Here is an 18707-nt window from a genome sequence, read left to right as displayed (position 1 = left end):
GCGCGCAATCCCGGAGGCCACAATTTTTCTTGCGCGGGATATTTTGGAAGCTCGAAAAGCAGAAAACGGTGTAGGCAGCGTAGGCACGTGTTCGACACGACGTAATCGGTATGGAGCATAAACCAGTTTCCTACGAATGCCCTTCTGTTACTGTCTACAGATGTGATGATGAAAGTTACCTATCTTATTCCTCTCTGACGTGTAGACGTATCGCAGGAAGTTACTCAGATTCTCGTGTTGCATGCATACATGATGCTTGCGGCAACGTGTACTTGCTCCGATATCAGAGCGCAGACCAAAGAAAAGAGGCCTAGGGGCAGCCAGCCATAGTCCGTTTTTTATTCATATTACCACAGAGAGCACGCCACTCGAATCAGCCCAATATATCACGGAATAATCATGCAAACGCTCTCAAGAAAAGCTTGCATGTGCTGCAGAGACGTGGTATCGCGGGTATATCAAATTATGAAAACAGCACGCCTAATTGCGAGTGTTAGCGTGCCATGTGTATGCCAAGTCTGCTGTGTGAGTCAGGAAATTTGCATTCCGTGTCTCGCGCGTTGACCAACCATTCCAGTTTTCGTCGTCTCGATATGCGCGCAGCCAGATCGTAAAGGAACTCGTTTGCCTCGCACATTTACATACAGTTCTGCGACACATTTATACTTTGTTATACTTCTCATGATGATGGAAACTTCGTTCCTGTGTATAGTCTTCCGGTACTTCCGTTGGAAGTTCGTTGTAACGCTCACTTTCTATTATTGTTCACGTTTGCATTTCATGTGTCCCCCCTCCCCCCCATACAAATATAAAAATGAAAAAGAATTTCACCCGAAGGACAATGCATTTAAATAAAGGTGTTCCAATAATGCAGATTAGGAAGTGAACTGCGTACGAATGCTCGAGAAAATGACCACCGAAAGTCGAATATTTTCTGATTTCTTTATCAACTTGATTAAATATGAACGAATATAAAGTTTTACCAAATAAAACAAACAAAAAAACCGTGCATGCATAAGGCCCACCATTCGTACCTACAATTCCGGTCAATTGAGGAGCTAGTGAATGACAAGCTGCTTTGGTTCATGTCGTAGCTTCAGGGCAATGACAGTAATGAAGAGACATGGCCATTCTCACGAGGGCGTCATGACCCTCATCCTACATAAACTTCACCTCAGCTTCGAAACCTCACCCAAACTTCATAGTGCGGTATTGAAGTTCGGGTGACCCCCCCCCCCCTTTTTTTTATCTTTATGTGACGCTTCCTTGGGTTTTGATCAACGCGCAATTTTGACGAAACTTCACCAACTTCCGAGCGTGCCCACCACTCGCAGGCCCCTGAGCGGCCGAAAATTATGTTAGCCATGGTGCTCGAAATATATATTGCGAAGTTGGAGGGCGAGCTGTCTAGACCGAGACATTTTTCTAGGCTCAAGCTTGTGCAAATAACCACTGTTGCAGTGGAGCTGAAAGCTGGGCGGGTTGGGGACTATTCCTGCTCAAATCGCTGCGTGATCAAGGATACAGTTAAACAAAGGCATGAGACGTTACTGTTTCCAGTTGCATGTTCGTGAAATATGCATCCGAAACCAAATCCACACGTCAGAGAAGTGACAACAACAAGTAAAGAAAGGAGAGGAGAATGTGATGGAGGTTTAAATTTTTATTCGTATCTGATTCTTGTGCTATGCAGGCGGGCTGGGTGAGCAACGTCACGGGGGCTCGTTTCTTCACGAAACGAAGGCATATCAGTATTGGCAGTCTGACATGCGGTCGCGGACCCACCTTTCTTCTTGCGCGGTTTCTTCGGAAGCAGGTACGCGTAGTCCTTGAATCCGAAAAACAAGTACACACCCTGAAGCCCGACAAGAACAATGACGGCGATGTCTAGTACGAATATGGCGAAGAACAGGTTGATAAAAGCGAGAATCCACGTAATGCCCATAATAAAAGCGAGCTTCACGAAAAGCGCCATATTCGACATGCTGTCACCACCTTTGAAGTCGAAAGCAGCAGCGCGCTTTGCTGTTTTCCGTACGTGTACGACAATGTGCACGTACAAACCAATGTCGAACAAAAGCAATAGGGTCATTGGCATGGTGAAGAACACGAACTGGTTCAAGCTACTGCCGATCCAGCAGGAATAACGTCCGTATGTTGGCGAAAGGGGAAAGTTGGGGGCAACCCGATCTAGTAGAATACCCACAGACACAACAAGTGCGGGCACTCCCCAGGCGATAAAGCCATAGACCACGAGTCCGCTGCGCTTTCTCGAAGAAAGCCTGGCGGTCACCACGTTCTTCCAGATATCGAACGAAAGCACACTCGTCCAGAAGAAGGTGGAGAGGAAGCCGAAGTGAAGAAGAGGGGCGAAAACTGCGCAGTATGGCTCGAACACAGCCAAGCTGTTCGCTAGGAGGAAAAACAGGTGTGTCCAGAAGAGCGTCACCGAAAGACACATTGTACAACGGGAAGAGAACGTCCGCGAGCTCTTGTAAAAGGCGAACACGACGCCTTTCAAGAACAAACACACGAGTGACAAGCTAATGCAGATGGTTGAGAGTAAGTCTCTCACATCGTATCTGTGGCGTAATGTGGTGGTAGTGTTTGTGACGCCTGTGTCCACCGTTGAAGAGTTTGCGAACAGATATTGAGGAGCCTTTATGTAACACTTACGGTTGTGCCACGCGAAACATGAACTTTGGCTTTCTACAGGCCTTATCAGCCTCATTATATCAGGTCCTTCCAGGAACAAAGAGTCACGTTTCCCTGATTGGCGAACAGCCTGCATCGGAACACACCTTAAGGACGAAATATCGGCTCCATTGCAGAGGCCACAGTAGACGTTCTTGTAAACGATCTCAGATCTATCGATTTCAGACTTTTCATGCTTGTGCACTACTGGAGCAAAGTAAGTCGAGCATCTTCGCGTTTTCTCTGCGTCCGAGCCTTCGGGACAAGCGTCAACATTCACCAGAGTCGAATCACAGGGCCAGAAGAAGGTATTTTCGTTGTCCATAGCGTACTGCGGTGGATACACTGTTAAATCTTCACTGTCATTTCCAGAGGCGCTCCAAAATATAGACGTGTTGTCCAAATCGTAGTTGCAGAGGGCGCAGAACGCGTTGAAGTATGTGACCTGTCGCTCGGTGGTGACCGGTATAAAGAAAAACGAATCGTGTTCACTCGTAACATTCTCACACGACATCCTCATGTCGTCCTTCGGCCAGTCACGATTGCACCCCGAGACAGCATAAAACTCCCTGGTGAGACCATTCTCGAGTTCACGGAAAGTACATTTCGCTCGTGAAGCAGGCGGCTCGTGTACATCAGCGTCCCAGCAGCAAGATCCGTAGATATCGCAGTTTCTCTCGCAACTGCATGTAACGGCAAGAAGCTCCTCCGTGCAGTTGACTGGCAAGGCGCTGCAACCATGCTGTCCCTCTGGACAACGCAACAGCTCTTCGATTCGTTCGTGCGGTATTGCCAGGTGGTCTTGGCTGGATATGTTCCAAGGGAGCGTCGCGTTGCAATCCATTTGGAAACACTGACCACAGATTCGGAGGAAAACGCTCAAAGTGCCGAAAGTTGCGAGGGCCTTCATCATTCTTTGAGAGTACGTCATCGTGCCTAAGTCTGGTCGTTACGACGGTGAAAGTAGTGCTCCGAGAAGGCTGCGGAGAGAAGGGGAGAGAAACAAACAGAATCAGAAGGACATTTGTTGATGAGAGGTTAATGTCAAAATGTAAACACTGAAATCATGTATCATTAAGGATGTATGGAAGACGGCTAGTGTAGTGTCTATACTCTAGCCACGTTCTGTGGCTAGAGTATGGACACTATTTATTGGAGAAAAATGACATTAACTTAACTTAAGTTACATGCTTACGCTTGAACTAGGAGGCGACGTACGGTTTAAATTTTCAGTCGTGCTCATTCCCCGTTCGATCTCATTTTTTAAAGGAAATAATACACCAGACTTGCACACGTTGCAGAAAATAAGTAACTGATAACAATTACAATTAGTTCCTTTAAAATGTAATTGATTACAGCGATCAATTACAACCCCGAAAAGTAACTGAGCAATTACAGAAATGATCGATTACTTTTGCGTTATTTTCCTTTAAAATTTTATTGCCGTAACACAGTAACACTAGTTTACTCAAACTACAACGAACTACCGTGGTTCGCATGGTAGAGAGAAGGCTGGAGGATTGCGTGAAAGCTGAGAGGCTTACTGTGACTTCTGTGATATAGTGTTACACGTTAACTTTCAACAGGAGTTGTTTTTCAAAGTTGTCGCTGATTCTTCCACGTTTCCTGGTTGAGAGGTCAGCTGCTACACTGAGCACACCCTCAATGCATGCGCTGAATGGAAGGGGAGCATTAGGTATAACGTAGAAACACCTTGCACACCAGCTCGTAGTTGCGCAGTGCTTCTCTGTTAGTGTCCATGTACTCTATGAAACATCGCGCTTCGCTGTTGCTGGCGCTCGGGTAAGGCGTTGCAGGTAAAGCCAAGAAGAAAAAATGGGCTCTGAGGGACCCCCCGTTCTGTAACGGGGGTACACTCTTAGCAAACGACCGCTTAAAACAACGCATATAAGGCGGAAAGTAGGTCAAATTTTCGACGCTTATAAATGGCTCTCTAAGCGGCCTACTTATACGGCTCTTTCATGCGGCCCTTCTTTATACGGCCTCTGGCTAAGCGGCTCTTTCTTATGCGGCCTAAATTTATGCGGCTCTTCCCTATGCGCGGCCATCTCGTTGCCAGAAGGCCGTTTAAAAGTGACCGCTTAAAGTAACGCATACCGTCGATGTGGTTAAGCGGTATTTCAGGTCAAATCTGTCCGGCTTATATACGGCTCAATATGCGGTCGAAATATATGCGGTACTTTTCGCAAATTTTTAGAAAAAAAAAAAAGAAATTCTTCTACGTTGTAGTTGATCGTGCAGTGTACCTCTTTCTTTTCTTTTGTTCTCTTCAGCCTTTCAACTCATGAATATGCATTTACACATCACAAGAACACTGCACAGAGAGTCACAAACCATGTATCAACACACACACGGGTCTCCCTTTCCGGAGGTGCATTGAGGTACGGGGGCGGAGTCACTTTTCTTTTTGTTGTTGTTCGTTTCCTGACGTCACTTCCGTTTTTTTCTTTTTTTGCGTGGAGCGGCTGTATGTGTTCTGAAGTCATCTTTTTTTTTTTTTTTGCGCGGGTAGGAGGGACAGCACTGCAGAGCATGGACCCGACTAACCCGACAGCGCCGACAGGCTGACACGATGTTCTCTGCTGACACGGGCACATTTGATCGCTGCATCAAGGTCGGCTGCATGGTTTAATCGCGATTTGGCTAACCTCAGAGCCAAACTCGATCCGTGTCGGCCCTGATTGCGATCAAGTGTCCGTACGACACCAGTATATGACACGGTGTGAAAGCAAGCTTGACGGCTCGCAGAAGTTCGAGCCATCGTGGTGACCGCTGTTATGACGGTGGATACGCAGGTCGTTGAAGGCGCACGTAATATTTCCAAGGTTATTGTCGTGATCGACTTGAACATAAGCCTCCTGTGTTCCCGAAGAATCTGACCTGGAAACTGGACTCGCTTGAGCGCTGGCCAGACGTCAGCTGAGTTCAATACCGAACTGTCACCGCATCCTGGATACGTTGGCTGTCGATCGCGATGAAAAGTGTCCGTGCGACACCGGTATTATGGCACGGTGTGAAAGCAAGCTCGACGGCACGCAGAAGTTCGAGCCATCGTGTGTCGGCTGTTTGACGGTGGCAGTGATACCTTTCTCTATGGTGATACAATGATACACGGTTTGTTGCTTTTGTTCCTGCAACATTGCTCGATTTATTATTCGTGCGCCTGCGACGCGCGAGTAAAGATTGGATACGACATACGGCCAGCCCACGGGCCACCAAGTAGCTGTTTGGTACTGGAACGACGGCCAACGTAATAATCCAGGATGCAGTCGACATTGGACGCGTCCTCATTAAAGTATTAACATATTTAGCGCGCATTAACTAATGCTCCACTCACCCAGCCAACTCGTTCAGCCGTTTTAATTCCAGAGTTCGTTACTGAACTCAGCCGACGTCTGGCCAGCGCTCAAGCGAGTCCAGTTTCCAGGTCAGATTCTTCGGGAACACAGGAGGCTTACGTTCAAGTCGATCACGACAATAACCTTGGAAATATTACGTGCGCCTTCAACGACCTGCGTATCCACCGTCATAACAGCGGTCACCACGATGGCTCGAACTTCTGCGAGCCGTCAAGCTTGCTTTCATATACCGGTGTCGTACGAACACTTTTGATCGCGATCAGGGCCGACACGGATCGAGTTTGGCTCTGAGGTTAGCCAAATCGCGATTAAAGGTCTCTGCACAGCGTTGTTCCTACCCGCGCAAAAAGAAAAAAAGACTTTTGAAAACATGCAGCCGCTCCTGGCCGCTCTACGCGAAAAAGAAAAAAAAAGAAACGGAAGTGACGTCAGGAAACGAACAACAACAAAAAGAAAAGTGACTCCGCCCCCGTACCTCAGTGCACCTCCGAAAAGGGAGACCCCACACACACACTCCACCACGGGGATTTGAACCCAGGCCAACCGCGTGACAAGGAGACACTGTAACCACTACGCCACCGCACCACACGATCTGGATGGACTTCCGCGGCTTTATATATGCACTTCACGTTATCTTGGACGATTTTACGATCGGCTACAACGCTATAATTTTGCATATATGAGAGGCATCGTTCGCGTATAATGCGCGTGTATACGTGCGCCTGCGACGCGCGAGTAAAGATTGGATACGACATACGGCCAGCCCACGGGCCACCAAGTAGCTGTTTGGTACTGGAACGACGGCCAACGTAATAATCCAGAGTTCGTTACTGAACTCAGCCGACGTCTGGCCAGCGCTCAAGCGAGTCCAGTTTCCAGGTCAGATTCTTCGTGTGCACGACCCTAAGCGAACCCTCGCGGGCAGTCACAGTCAGTTTGTGTGTGGAATTATGTTTCTCGTCCGACGGCTTGCGCATCCCGCACGGAGACAGAGGTGAACAATGAACGATGCGTTTCCGAGTGCATTTCCATTTGCCGGCATCATACAGCAGCCGAACGTGCCCTGATGTGCAACCAGCCGCCAAAGAAAAGTTTTCTGCGATGTTTGACGCAGTACAGGCGGTGGAAGTCAGCTGATCTCATCTCTACTTGGCGAAGTACAGTCTCCCACGTCCTTCGCGAGCATCGCGTTGATGTCGGTGCGTTTATACGGACAGTATTATGTAGAGGTTCATCTCAGAGAATCGGATTAAAACACATAATCGCTTATTCGCGCAACTGATGGGTTTGGTGTAGTGCAGCGCGTACGAGGCGACGGACCAGCTTTCAGAACGGGCGCGCTCATTTCTCTCTCGAGTGTAGCATAGGCGATGAAGAAACGTTGTTGTTGAGTCGAAAGAACAACGAGCCTTCGCAGAAAAAGAATGCAGTCTCCCGAGCTCGAGGCTGACGGCGCGGACGAGCGATGCCGTGGGATTGTCATGCTGGGGAGGACGGCGGGTCTGAGGTTGTTCGTTCTCGTGGTTCGTTCGTTGTTGACAGTTGGAAGTGATGCTCCCCTTGGCTTCCACAAACGATGAAACGTATAGTGCATGACTGGCGCGGAAAGAGCACGCATGAAATCGCTTGCATCACCCGTTAGAACATATGTTTCCTGCCAAGCGTCGCATCAAAAATAGCAATGCTTGAAATCGAATGAAGTCACAATATGATCCAGCTTTCAAGGATAAAACCATGCTATTTCTTCAGAAGTCAGAAGTGGCCTGAAGGATTCAGAAGGATCATGTGAACAATTATACTGAATGATGCAAAGATTAACTTGAAACATTCTAATATTTAATAGGTGCTGTTAAATCTAAATAATAACCCCAAATTAAATATGCACTTGTTTTGCACCTTGAAGCTTCATGAACGTTAAGCTCTACAACATGCCTCAGTTGACCGCGTATCAGCGCCGAAGAGCGATCTGGTGGAGGCCCTGTGTTGGGGAACATGGCAGGTTGAAGGTTGTTTTCGTATTCCACCCATTGTCGACGAGTGAAAGTGATTCTTTCCTTGGCTACGAGATGTGATCGGAGCGACAAGGGCCAGTATTACTTCACTCCACGTCATCCAGTCGAGTATGCTTTGAGCTTAACAACGCTTAAACGTATAAACTAGCAGAATGCTAGAAGTGGCTGAACTCGGGCAGTAATCTTGACTTCTAGGAATAAATGTTCACCTGTCTTAAAAATGTGCAGTCAGTAGCATCCTGCTTGATTCGGATCATGGGACACGACATGCAAACGTAAAATACTAAATAGTAGATATAGAGGAACAATTCTTTTACTCAGTAGGTGTCATAATTGCAAATAACAGCTGCAAATAAAAAGCACGCTTTCACACTAATAGCACACCCATAAATGTTGAGCTTTACGTGTCCCAGTCAACCTCCCTCATGTTCAATACCTGGGGCGTAGCCAGAAATTTTTTTCAGGGTGGGGGGGAGTCATCCATGCTTTATGTATGTTTGTGCATGCGTTTGCATGTCTGTGTGTATATATACACAAGCAAAATTGAAAATTTTTTTTTTTTTGGGGGGGGGGGTTGAACGCCCTCCAATGCCCCCCCCCCTGGCTACGCCCCTGTTCCATACCATGTAGCTTTACGTGCACCTTTATTTAAATATAAGCTGTCATGCAACATCCTTAGCTTTGGCTGGTACAGCAGCTAATACAAACTGTGCTTGAGAATCCAAGATTTATTGCCAGTACCAACACTAGCTATACACAATAACATTCTGTAGTAGTTCAAGCGCAAGTGTTGCAGCTTTTTTTTCAGAATTAGCAGCTCATATAGCGCTCACATAAGCATGCAGACATACACGTCTAAATGTGCAGCTATTATTCTTTTTTACGAAGAACTGCGTGAAATAAACTGGCACAAGGAGACGCACGGACAAGCGTCTTCCTTGTGCCAGTTTATTTCGCGCAGTTCTTTGTAGTCATGGATTCCCAACTTGCCCAGCGATCAATTCTTCAATATTATCCTTTACGTGCAGCCCCCTTTACGTGCAGTTACCACGGCACACCATCTGTCAGACATTGTGCCACATAAAGGGTATTTGCATATAGTACAAGATTTGTCCTTCACTAAATGTTGAGACCTGAAATGTATTTGTTATTTTTCTGGTACCATTTCAAAACATCACCTTTCCCTTGCAGTGTTGAGACATATATTTGCAATAAGTTAGTCAGGCATCGAGTCCAAATCCATCACTGTGCCAGCCTGGCACTTAATTATGTATGCATGGGTCCCTTATTTCCATTCTCTGCTTCAAGCCCTTCCCTTCACCCATTACTGTAGAACTGTGGCATTTAGGTGTTCCATCTGGCACCGCTAATTGTTGTTACATTTTGTGCTATTTCTTCGAGTACCCATGCCAGTATTTAGTGCACTAAGTGAATGAAGGAACATGTTATGCTGCTGCGCAGCTGCATACTGAGCAGAACAATGAAATGAATTAGAGCCATGAGAGAAAATATAGAGAATATTGTCACGCTACAACGCAAACACAAGACAGTGAGAAGTTCTACAAGAGTAGGAGGACAGCTTGTTGACACAAAAAAAAAATAGCAGGCACAAACATGTCTAGCAAGGCTGAAACTTGGGCTAGTTGGTTGTCCTTCATGATGAACCAGCAGCACAACCACACACAAAGGAAAGGTACACGAAACACAGCACTGTGTTATGTGCCTTCTTTCCTATGTCCGTGTGTGGTTGCACTGCCGGTTCATCATGGACAAACATGATGTCTTCGGCAAAATCCCAAAGACCCACTAGACATTGATGTTCATTGATGTCCCCATTGTCTTTCTCACCTGCAGAGCACACGCATCACTACATATACAATAGGATGCATTGCAAGGGTTCTTCACCTATATGCTCTCTTGTTGGAGTAATAGGGCATTGTGTGAACAAAATAACGAAGGTAAAAATAAAATCACCCTAAAATACATGCCATATTCTTTATTGCTCAATTTTCAACCTCCACGTGTTCCACTTCAGCACCTGTGCACATAATGGCCCCCTAAAGGATCTCGGCAGTAGTTTCTCTGAAGTGGTTTTCAAAGCTGCTATTGGATTAGATTAAGCTAATTGAATCTCATGAACTTATCCTTTCAAAACAAATAAGGGGGCAGTCCACTTGTTATTTTCTAGCAAGCTACCTTAGCAATTTGGCTTTGAACGTGTGCACTTTCCTTGCAATTGTGTCCCAAACAATATTAACTACAAGACACATCATTCTACACTCTTAAAAGAAAAGGTAGTGCTACTTACTAACTTTGAGGTAGTAAATTGCTGTCACAACATTCACTACCTAAGTAGTAACTGCAGGTAGTAAACGGCAAGGTAGTAAAGTTACTACCATGTCATTTACTACCTGCAGCTATTACATACCAAAGGTAGTAACATAAAGTTAGTAAATTTACTACCATGACAGTTACTAGTTCCTGTTACTACTTATTGGAAGGTAGTAAGCTAAGCTAGTAACATTACTACCACGACGGTTATTACTTAGTTACTAAATGCAGGAAAATAGTATTTGTAAGTTAGCAAATTTCCACCGTGCATGTTAGCTATTTGCAGCAACTATTGATGAAAATTTGCTACATCATTTGATAACGTCAGTCAACTTCATGAACTAGAAAAATTGCATCTTACTTAACACAAGGAGCATGCATCAGCTAATCTCACAGAAAAAAAAATTAATGTATTTCAATAAAGAGACTAATGTCTTTAGACATCAGAATCATTGCCCTGCCACGGTGGTCTAGTGGTTATGGCGCTCGACTGCTGACCCGAAGGTCGCGGGATCGAATCCCGGCCGCGGCGGCTGCATTTTCGATGGAGGCGAAAATGTTTGAGGCTTGTGTACTTAGATTTAGGTGCACGTTAAAGAACTCCAGGTGGTCAAAATTTCCGGAGCCCTCCACTACGGCGTCTCTCATAATCATAGCGTGGTTTTGGGACGTTAAACCCCAGATATTATTATTATTATCAGAATCATTAGACTGTCTTTTGCCAGTCTAATGTGCTTTCTCATGCACACCTAATGAGGGTCTACAAGGAATTGGCTGCTGTTGGTGTGTAGAATTCTGATGTATGAGTTTCAGCGTATTGCAGCCTTATGCCTGCAACAGCATGTTTGCTGCACACAGGTCAATAAATCTTTTTGTGGTTAACAATACGAAAGTGTGTAGGCTTTAGAGGATTGTAACAAAAATATCAGCAGAACATTTCCAGCAATGACTATATCAACAGCGTTCTTTACATGTAAGAGTATTTTGAAGCCAATAAGTAATCTTGTAGGCCTATGATGCAGGCATTTGGAAACAAGCTCTACATTGTCAATTTATTTAGTTTCAATGGGACAATAAATGGGGCTAGTTGATTCAATTCCCATGAAAGTGCAGTTTTATAATCACAAACAAACCAATAAGATGATACGAGAAGTTTCCAGGAGTAAGTGCTTTTTTATTTAATTTCTCGACGCGGCACTGACGATAGGCTCTCCTGTGCTGCACTGTTGTGGTGGTACAGTTGCTGTATTTGAAACCTGCAAGAGAGAGTGTGAAAATGTAGTTTGGCATTGAAGCGAACAGCTTAGCGCAACACATCAACAGATGCTGCAATTTATGATTGATGACTTTCTGTTTCGAAATAGTGATATCATTTTTACCATTTTACTTGAATAATCCACGTGTATTCAATGCCCAACCCCATAGCCTTGGCTTAATGCTGCTTTGATCAAAAACATAAGAAAACAAACCGCTATACAGCACTTCTGAGGGCTGTGGTGTCATAGGTAGGCCAGCTATCATATACAGGCCAATTAGCTCGGTCAGCTTCTTTGATGTAACGTTGCATAACAGCATCCTTTCGCTACTCAAATGGTACTCCATGCATGACTCCTGGATGACTCCAGGAATAGGCTATTCTGCCATGAGAAACGCCCTCACCCGATCATGCCCTCAGTGGACGGAAACAAGTTTTACGATTCAAGTGGAACGCTCGAGGAGCACGGGGTTCCCTAGTGCTCTTTTGAGCTCCCTAGCTGAAAAGATGCTCGTCACTCTTAGAACGACCAGAAATAACAGGCCAAACAAGCACACTCGCTCTCCCTTGGCCGACGTTCCCTACATTCACGGTTTCTCTCATAGGTTGAAGAAGACTGCAGGCAGAGTAGGCATAAGAGTTTTGTGCTCCATCCCAAACCATCTGGCCTCCCTATGCAGGCTAGTTAACAGGGATGAAACAGTATCCTTTTGCTGTGACAAGAAGCACAGAAATCATTTCATTGAATGCGTGAAGAACGTCATTTATGACATTCCATTATCATGCAGAAAATCATATGTAGGACAAACCGGACGATGCATAAATTACAAAATGGGTGAACATGCCAAATCTTTAAAAGCAACAACAGGCAGGAACCTGGCATTGTACATCATGCGGCTGCTCCCCATTGCTTGACAATGTGCAAGTTCTCATGAAATATCGGGAGTAATGTGCTCACAAAATTTGTGAGGCGCACATAATTCACAAAAGGGGAGCAGCTTGCGTTAGCGCGCTATCACTAGCACTATTTGACGAAGAAATTAGCTGCCATGAGCCTCAATTGTGATCACTAAGCTTGTTGTCACATGTTTTGTTTTCTTGTTTTGTTTTCTGTTTTATTGTTAGTGGTTGCAGTTTTCTAGCCTTGCTGTCACTTGCTTAAAAACCTTTTTTTTTTTCAGACCCTGGTTCTTCGTTTTTGTTGATTTATGAATGTCAGACTTTTAGCGGTTTTAATCAGTTTGGTATTGACCACCATGTCATTGTTCTTTTTTGCCATTTTTTGCTTGTGTTTATGTTTTAATGAAATCGGCTTCTGCCGCATCTTGTAAACCCTATCCAAAAAAAAGCCGGGCGGCCGAGTCACTTGATAGCATTTGTGCCATTTTTCGATTTTTGCTCGCCTGCCTACAGATTCTCAGACTTTCCAATAAGGAAATCAGTTGATAGTCAGCTCTGTGCCCTGTATGTTCTTCGTCCCGTTGTCTGCGCTCTTTTGCCACAAAGAAGAATCCACATTCAAGTGCGTTGTTACTTGTTAAACATCTTGACAGGATAGCACAGCTACTCAAGAAAAGAGCACATAGCAGTGCTGAACTCACGACTAACTTTTCTAGAAATCACGCAGATACTTAAGATATCACCTGAACCCAAGTGGTTTCACAGAGATAACATCATTTACAATGGTCGATTCCACGAAAGATAAAAAAAGGTGTATACTTGATGTTTCCGATTTTCCTGATAATTTTGTATGTTGTGCACATATGACTGCACAGCACGAAATCGCAATTTATTTTCACATAAAAATTTTTTTCAACACAGGAAAATTCGACGAGCGTCGCCGGTTGACGACGACCATCTTACGAAGAGTGCGTTTTCGTAAATTCGCAACCATGCTGGCAGCTACTGAAGCTATACATTACAAATATCTTTCTATTTAGCATAAGTAGAAGTGAAGAAGAAATAGCTCTTATAATTTGATGGAATTCTGAGCAAATTATGCATTTTTAAAAATTCACGACAAACGCTGCGTTAGTGAAAATTAGTCAAATTTGGGACGCTATGGTTACTTCTGTGAACATCTTAGTTTGTTCATATTTGCTGTATGAATAGGCCTTTATGTGAATAATGAACCTCTGCATTTGTATTTCTCTAATAATTTTCAAAGTAGTAAATTTTCATGTATTATTTGTATGGTCGCCCATTTGATGTCGTCACCGATCATCATGCACTATGCTGGCTGTCATCATTGAAGGATCCCTCGGGCCGTCTCGCCCGCTGGGCACTTTGCCTGCAAGACTACGACATCCGCGTGCTGTACCGCAACGGACGCCAGCATACTGATGCCGACGCCCTCTCCCGCTCCCCCTTGCCTGACGCCAATGCCTCCTGCTCAGTATCTCACATTGCTGTTTCTTCCATCGACGTTCACACCATCACTACCGAGCAGCGCAAGGATAAATGGATCACCTCGCTGATAGACTTGCTCACTGATCCGTCGGCAACACCAACCACTCGCCCGTTGCGTCGTCAAGCCCACAATTTCGCCATTCGTGACAACCTACTGCACCGACGCAATTACAACGCCAACGGCCGCCAGTGGCTACTTGTGATACCCCGAAGTCTGCGTGCTGAAATATGCGAGTCCTTCCACTCTGATCCGCAATGCACGCACTCTGGGGTATCCAAAACTTACCACCGCATTCGACAACGATACTTCTGGCGAGGGATGTACCGTTACGTGCAGAAGTTCGTCCGCTCCTGCCTCGATTGCCAACACCGAAAACCTTCAACGCACGTGTCACCAGTCGGTCTACAACCATTACCTTGCCCTAACCATCCGTTTGGGCGCGTGGGCATCGATTTGTATGGACCACTTCCTCTGACCTCGGCTGGTAACCGCTGGGCCATCATCGCCGTTGACCATCTAACGCGATCTGCCGAAACCGCTGCCCTCACAGCGGCTACAGCGTGCGATGTTGCCTCCTTCCTGCTACACCGATTCATGCTGCGTCACGGTCCACCCTAGAAGCTTCTCAGCGATCGAGGCCGTGTCTTCTTGTCGGAAGTCGTCGAAGCCATTCTCAAAGAGTGCCATGCTGTTCACCGCAAAACTACTGCTTACAACCCGCAGACGAATGGCCTAACCGAACACTTTAACCACACGCTCGGCGACATGCTCTCAATGTATGTCGCCGCCGATCACACAAATTGGGATGCCATTCTGCCCTTCGTCACCTACGCCTATAATACCGCCCCTCAGAACACTACTGGTTTTTCACCCTTCTTCCTGTTGTACGGAAGGCACCCGTCGCACACCATTGACACGATACTACCCTACAAGCCGGATCCATCTGAGTGTGCGCCTATTTCTGACACAGCCAGGCTTGCTGAAGAGTGTCGCAAGCTTGCAAAGACCTTTACAATGCACGAACAAGAGCGGCAGAAGAGCCTTCACGGTGGCACCACCACTTCTGAGTCCACGTTAGTCGCCGGAGCGCTCGTATGGCTCTCGGTCCCTACCACTGCAACTGGCCTCTCTTCTAAACTACTGCCGAAATACGAAGGCCCCTACCGGGTCATCGAGCGCACATCACCGGTCAACTACCTGATCGAACCCATCGAACCAGCTTTGGACATGCGCCGTCGAGGGCGCGACATAGTCAACGTGGAGCGCCTCAAGGCCTACTAACCCACTAATAGTGACAAGCTGTTAGGTCGCCGAACGGCTCCCTTTTAACCATTACGTTTATTGCAGAGAGTAGTGAAGACAGGACAAGAAGGGACACAGATAGGCGCTATCTTTTAAGTGTTTTTTGGACTCAGATCACACATATTTATAATTTAAAAAGAAAAACTTCAACATGCGCAGGCACAGCTGCGTCCAGGAAAAATAGTTATTTCTTTGACAAGTAGTGTAATGACACACTAACGCAATCTCGGCCAAGATTATGAATACTTGCTGACTCAATAATCAATGTAGTATAGTTTCTTTACTGTTTGGCAAACAGGCAATCGCTGCGTTTCTTTACATTGTTGCAATGTTCCCTGAATCTTTCCTTGAGATGTTGCCCCATTTGCCTCTATAATGCTTACCCCATGATAGGAGTATCTGATAAACGGTACCTTATATGCAGGGCACGTAACGTGTCCTGTGATTCTTATTGCAGCCAAGCCTCTCCTCTGAGTATCTGGGTTGCTGCTTTCCATAGTTTAACATGCTTATTTGAGGCTATGAACATTATGCTGATGATTCCGAGCACCAACAGTTTCTATATTGTTGAATATTCTGTGCAGATATGGCATCGTGGCAAACATTTTTCGGCCATCAAGATTTGGCTTTTTTTTTTTTTTTTTTTTGGCTTGGCAACTGGAAGGTGGTTTTCTGGGTAGGGCATATGCAAACGATACAGCAAGGTGAACAGGATATCCTGCTTGTTGTTAGGGGGGTTCTTTGGAAATTAAGGCTAGTCCACAAGTAATAGGAACAGAAATTTTACTGCGTTAGCGAGCTACAGTGGCATAGGCAGAAATTCATTTCGGGGAAGAGGGCGAGTGGGGGCATGGGCCCGGTCTGCTACCCCCTCGCTACGCCACTGTCCAAGCAGTGTCAGACAATGCACCTTTCTACCATTATTGAGTGGGAGAAACTAAGAGGCAGCAATGGCTTGTTTCCCATCAGTTCGTATAACTAGCTCATGCACTTTTTATGCAAATGAAATTGTACATTCAGGAACCTGATATGGTACAATCCTTGCCCGGATGCTCGTGGGTAAGCACCAGTGGGTGTTAGTAATCATGTGCCAGTGTTAATATGTTAGTGGCTTCAGATTCGAAAGAACCTTTGTGGTATTTAATAAAGAAAGACGCAGTCATCCTCATATCTAAAACATTTAAAAACTTATGTGCTTGCATATTGTACTAAATAATCATGTTCCCATTTCTTGTGGACGAGGCTTGATTTCAAGAACTCGCTGGATGCAAGCAGGATATCCTGCTCCCCTTGCTGTATTGGCTGCAGAAGCCCTACTAAACAAACACCTTCCAGCTGCCAGGCCAAAGAAATGGCTAATCGTGATGGCCAAAATATGTTTGCCACTATGTCATACCCATAGGTCGGCGAACTCACTCATGAGTCGACTCACTCAGACTCACTCAGACTCATATCGAGACGTGAGTCTGAGTCGGAGTGAGTCCGGGTGAGTAAAGTTTTTGTGAGTCTGAGTCAGAGTGAGTTCGGTTGGGAAAAATTTTGGTGAGTCTGAGTCCGGGTGAGTCCGGATGAGGAAAATTTTGGTGAGTGTGAGTCCGAGTGAGCCCTAAGGGCAAAATATGTTGCATGAGTGAGTCCGAGTGAGCTCCACATTTTTTGCCGACCTATGGTCTTATCTACTCAAGTTCAGCATCACTATCAGCCTTATGTCGGCTCACGTTTATACTCACGTATACTCCCACATAATTCAACGCGCTACCGTTCATACGTCAGCTCAATATTTATTCATCAGAGGCATGAGTTGAGGAGGGAGAAGGGGAGGAGGTGCCTTGACCTACCCCCGCAAACTTCTTCACGGGAAGTTACTGATCAAAATATCACGTGTGAGTCATCTCTTTCAATAAAAAGATCCTTATCAACTGCAAACTCAGATAACTCGTCTTTGAAGGTACGAGATCAAAATGCGCTAAGTAGCGCACCGATTATGCGAGATATTGGCGTTAAAGAGCATTGACATTATGGTCGAAAAAGGCTAATTATAGGCTAGCGGACTCATGAGTCGACTCACTCAGACTCACTCAGACTCAGATCGAGCCGTGAGTCTGAGTCTGAGTGAGTCCGGGTGAAATATATTTTGGTGAGTCTGAGTCCGAGTGAGTCCGGTTGAGAAAAATTATAGTGAGTCTGAGTGAGTACGGATGAGGAAAAGTTTGGTGAGTTTGAGTCCGAGTGAGCCCTAAGGGTAAGACATGTTTCGTGAGTGAGTCTGAGTGAGCTCCACATTTTTTGCCGACCTATGGTCATACCTGCACGGGATATCCGACAATATAAGAACGGTTGGTGGTCGGGCAATCATCAGCATAGTGTTCACGGCCTCAAATAAGCGTGCTAAACTATGAAAAGGTTGCAACCCAGACACTCACTTGGCTGCAATAGGAATCACAGGACACATTATGTGCTCTGCAAAGAAGGCATCGTTTATCAGATGATGGGATAAGCATTATGTGGGGCAAATGGGGCGGTGTATCAAAGAAAGGCTCAGGGAAGACTGAAAACATAAAGAAAGGCAGTGATGACTGGTTAGCTGAACACTGGAGCATGTGTGGTTGCTTCCCACTTTTTGATGAGAGTTTCATCGTGCGTATGCACAGCAACGAAACTACTACATTAAAATTGAGTCGGCAACTATAATAATCTTGGCTGAGATTGCATTAGTGTGCCTTCACTATCTTTAACAAAGAAATAATTATTTTCTTCTATGGTGCTGTGCCTGCGCACGCCCAATTTTTTTTTTCATGGCAGCACCACACAGTTTCACCACAGTTTCATGGCAGCACAAACATCACAGATGTTCGATGGAAGATGGAGGAGGCTTGAAAAGACGAAAAAAATCTTCAAACGGTATGTCACTGCAGCCAACTCTTGTACGAGTAGACTTGCCTTCATCAAGATGGCAACATCAAGAATTAACAGTTGCTCCCTTTATGAAGACAACTCCAAGTTTCAAAACGTTGGCTCTGGCGACATCCCATGTTCAAAGATTACAAGCTCAACAATACAAACTATTCGACGTTCCATGTTCAAGGAATGCAAACTAAATAATATGCATTGCACTGAAGTGCAGAAGGTACATTTCTCACTCCTAAGCTAAAGGCCAGTATATGCTGTATATCAATAGACCTTATGCAAATTGCTGCCATCTGTTGGAGGTTTGACGAAGCTAACGATTCGGCGCCATGTTGAGAGCTTGTGCCCGAATTCTATTGCTGTCGCCGCTATCACTTTCTTGCTTGTATCCGCTTTGGTAGTCGGCAATCAGGGCA

At 45.5% G+C, this 18707-nt stretch overlaps 1 protein-coding gene across 1 annotated transcript; it reads right to left on the bottom strand.

Moving 5' to 3' along the window:
• Window positions 1-802: 802 nt before the first annotated feature.
• Window positions 803-3886, bottom strand: LOC119393904 (uncharacterized). The gene has a single exon (XM_037661095.2). The coding sequence runs from the start codon at window positions 3623-3625 to the stop codon at window positions 1664-1666; it is 1962 nt and encodes a 653-aa protein (XP_037517023.1). The 5' UTR covers window positions 3626-3886; the 3' UTR covers window positions 803-1663.
• Window positions 3887-18707: the final 14821 nt, after the last annotated feature.

Source organism: Rhipicephalus sanguineus, chromosome 5, assembly GCF_013339695.2.
Source record: "Rhipicephalus sanguineus isolate Rsan-2018 chromosome 5, BIME_Rsan_1.4, whole genome shotgun sequence".
Lineage (NCBI taxonomy): Eukaryota > Metazoa > Arthropoda > Arachnida > Ixodida > Ixodidae > Rhipicephalus > Rhipicephalus sanguineus.
The sequence above is the reverse complement of the archived record's forward strand: the minus strand, read 5'-3'. Positions and strand labels throughout refer to the sequence as shown.

Excerpts from the sequence above, each read along its gene's own strand:
- LOC119393904 (XM_037661095.2), bottom strand. The coding sequence starts at position 3,625 with ATGACGTACTCTCAAAGAATGATGAAGGCCCTCGCAACTTTCGGCACT.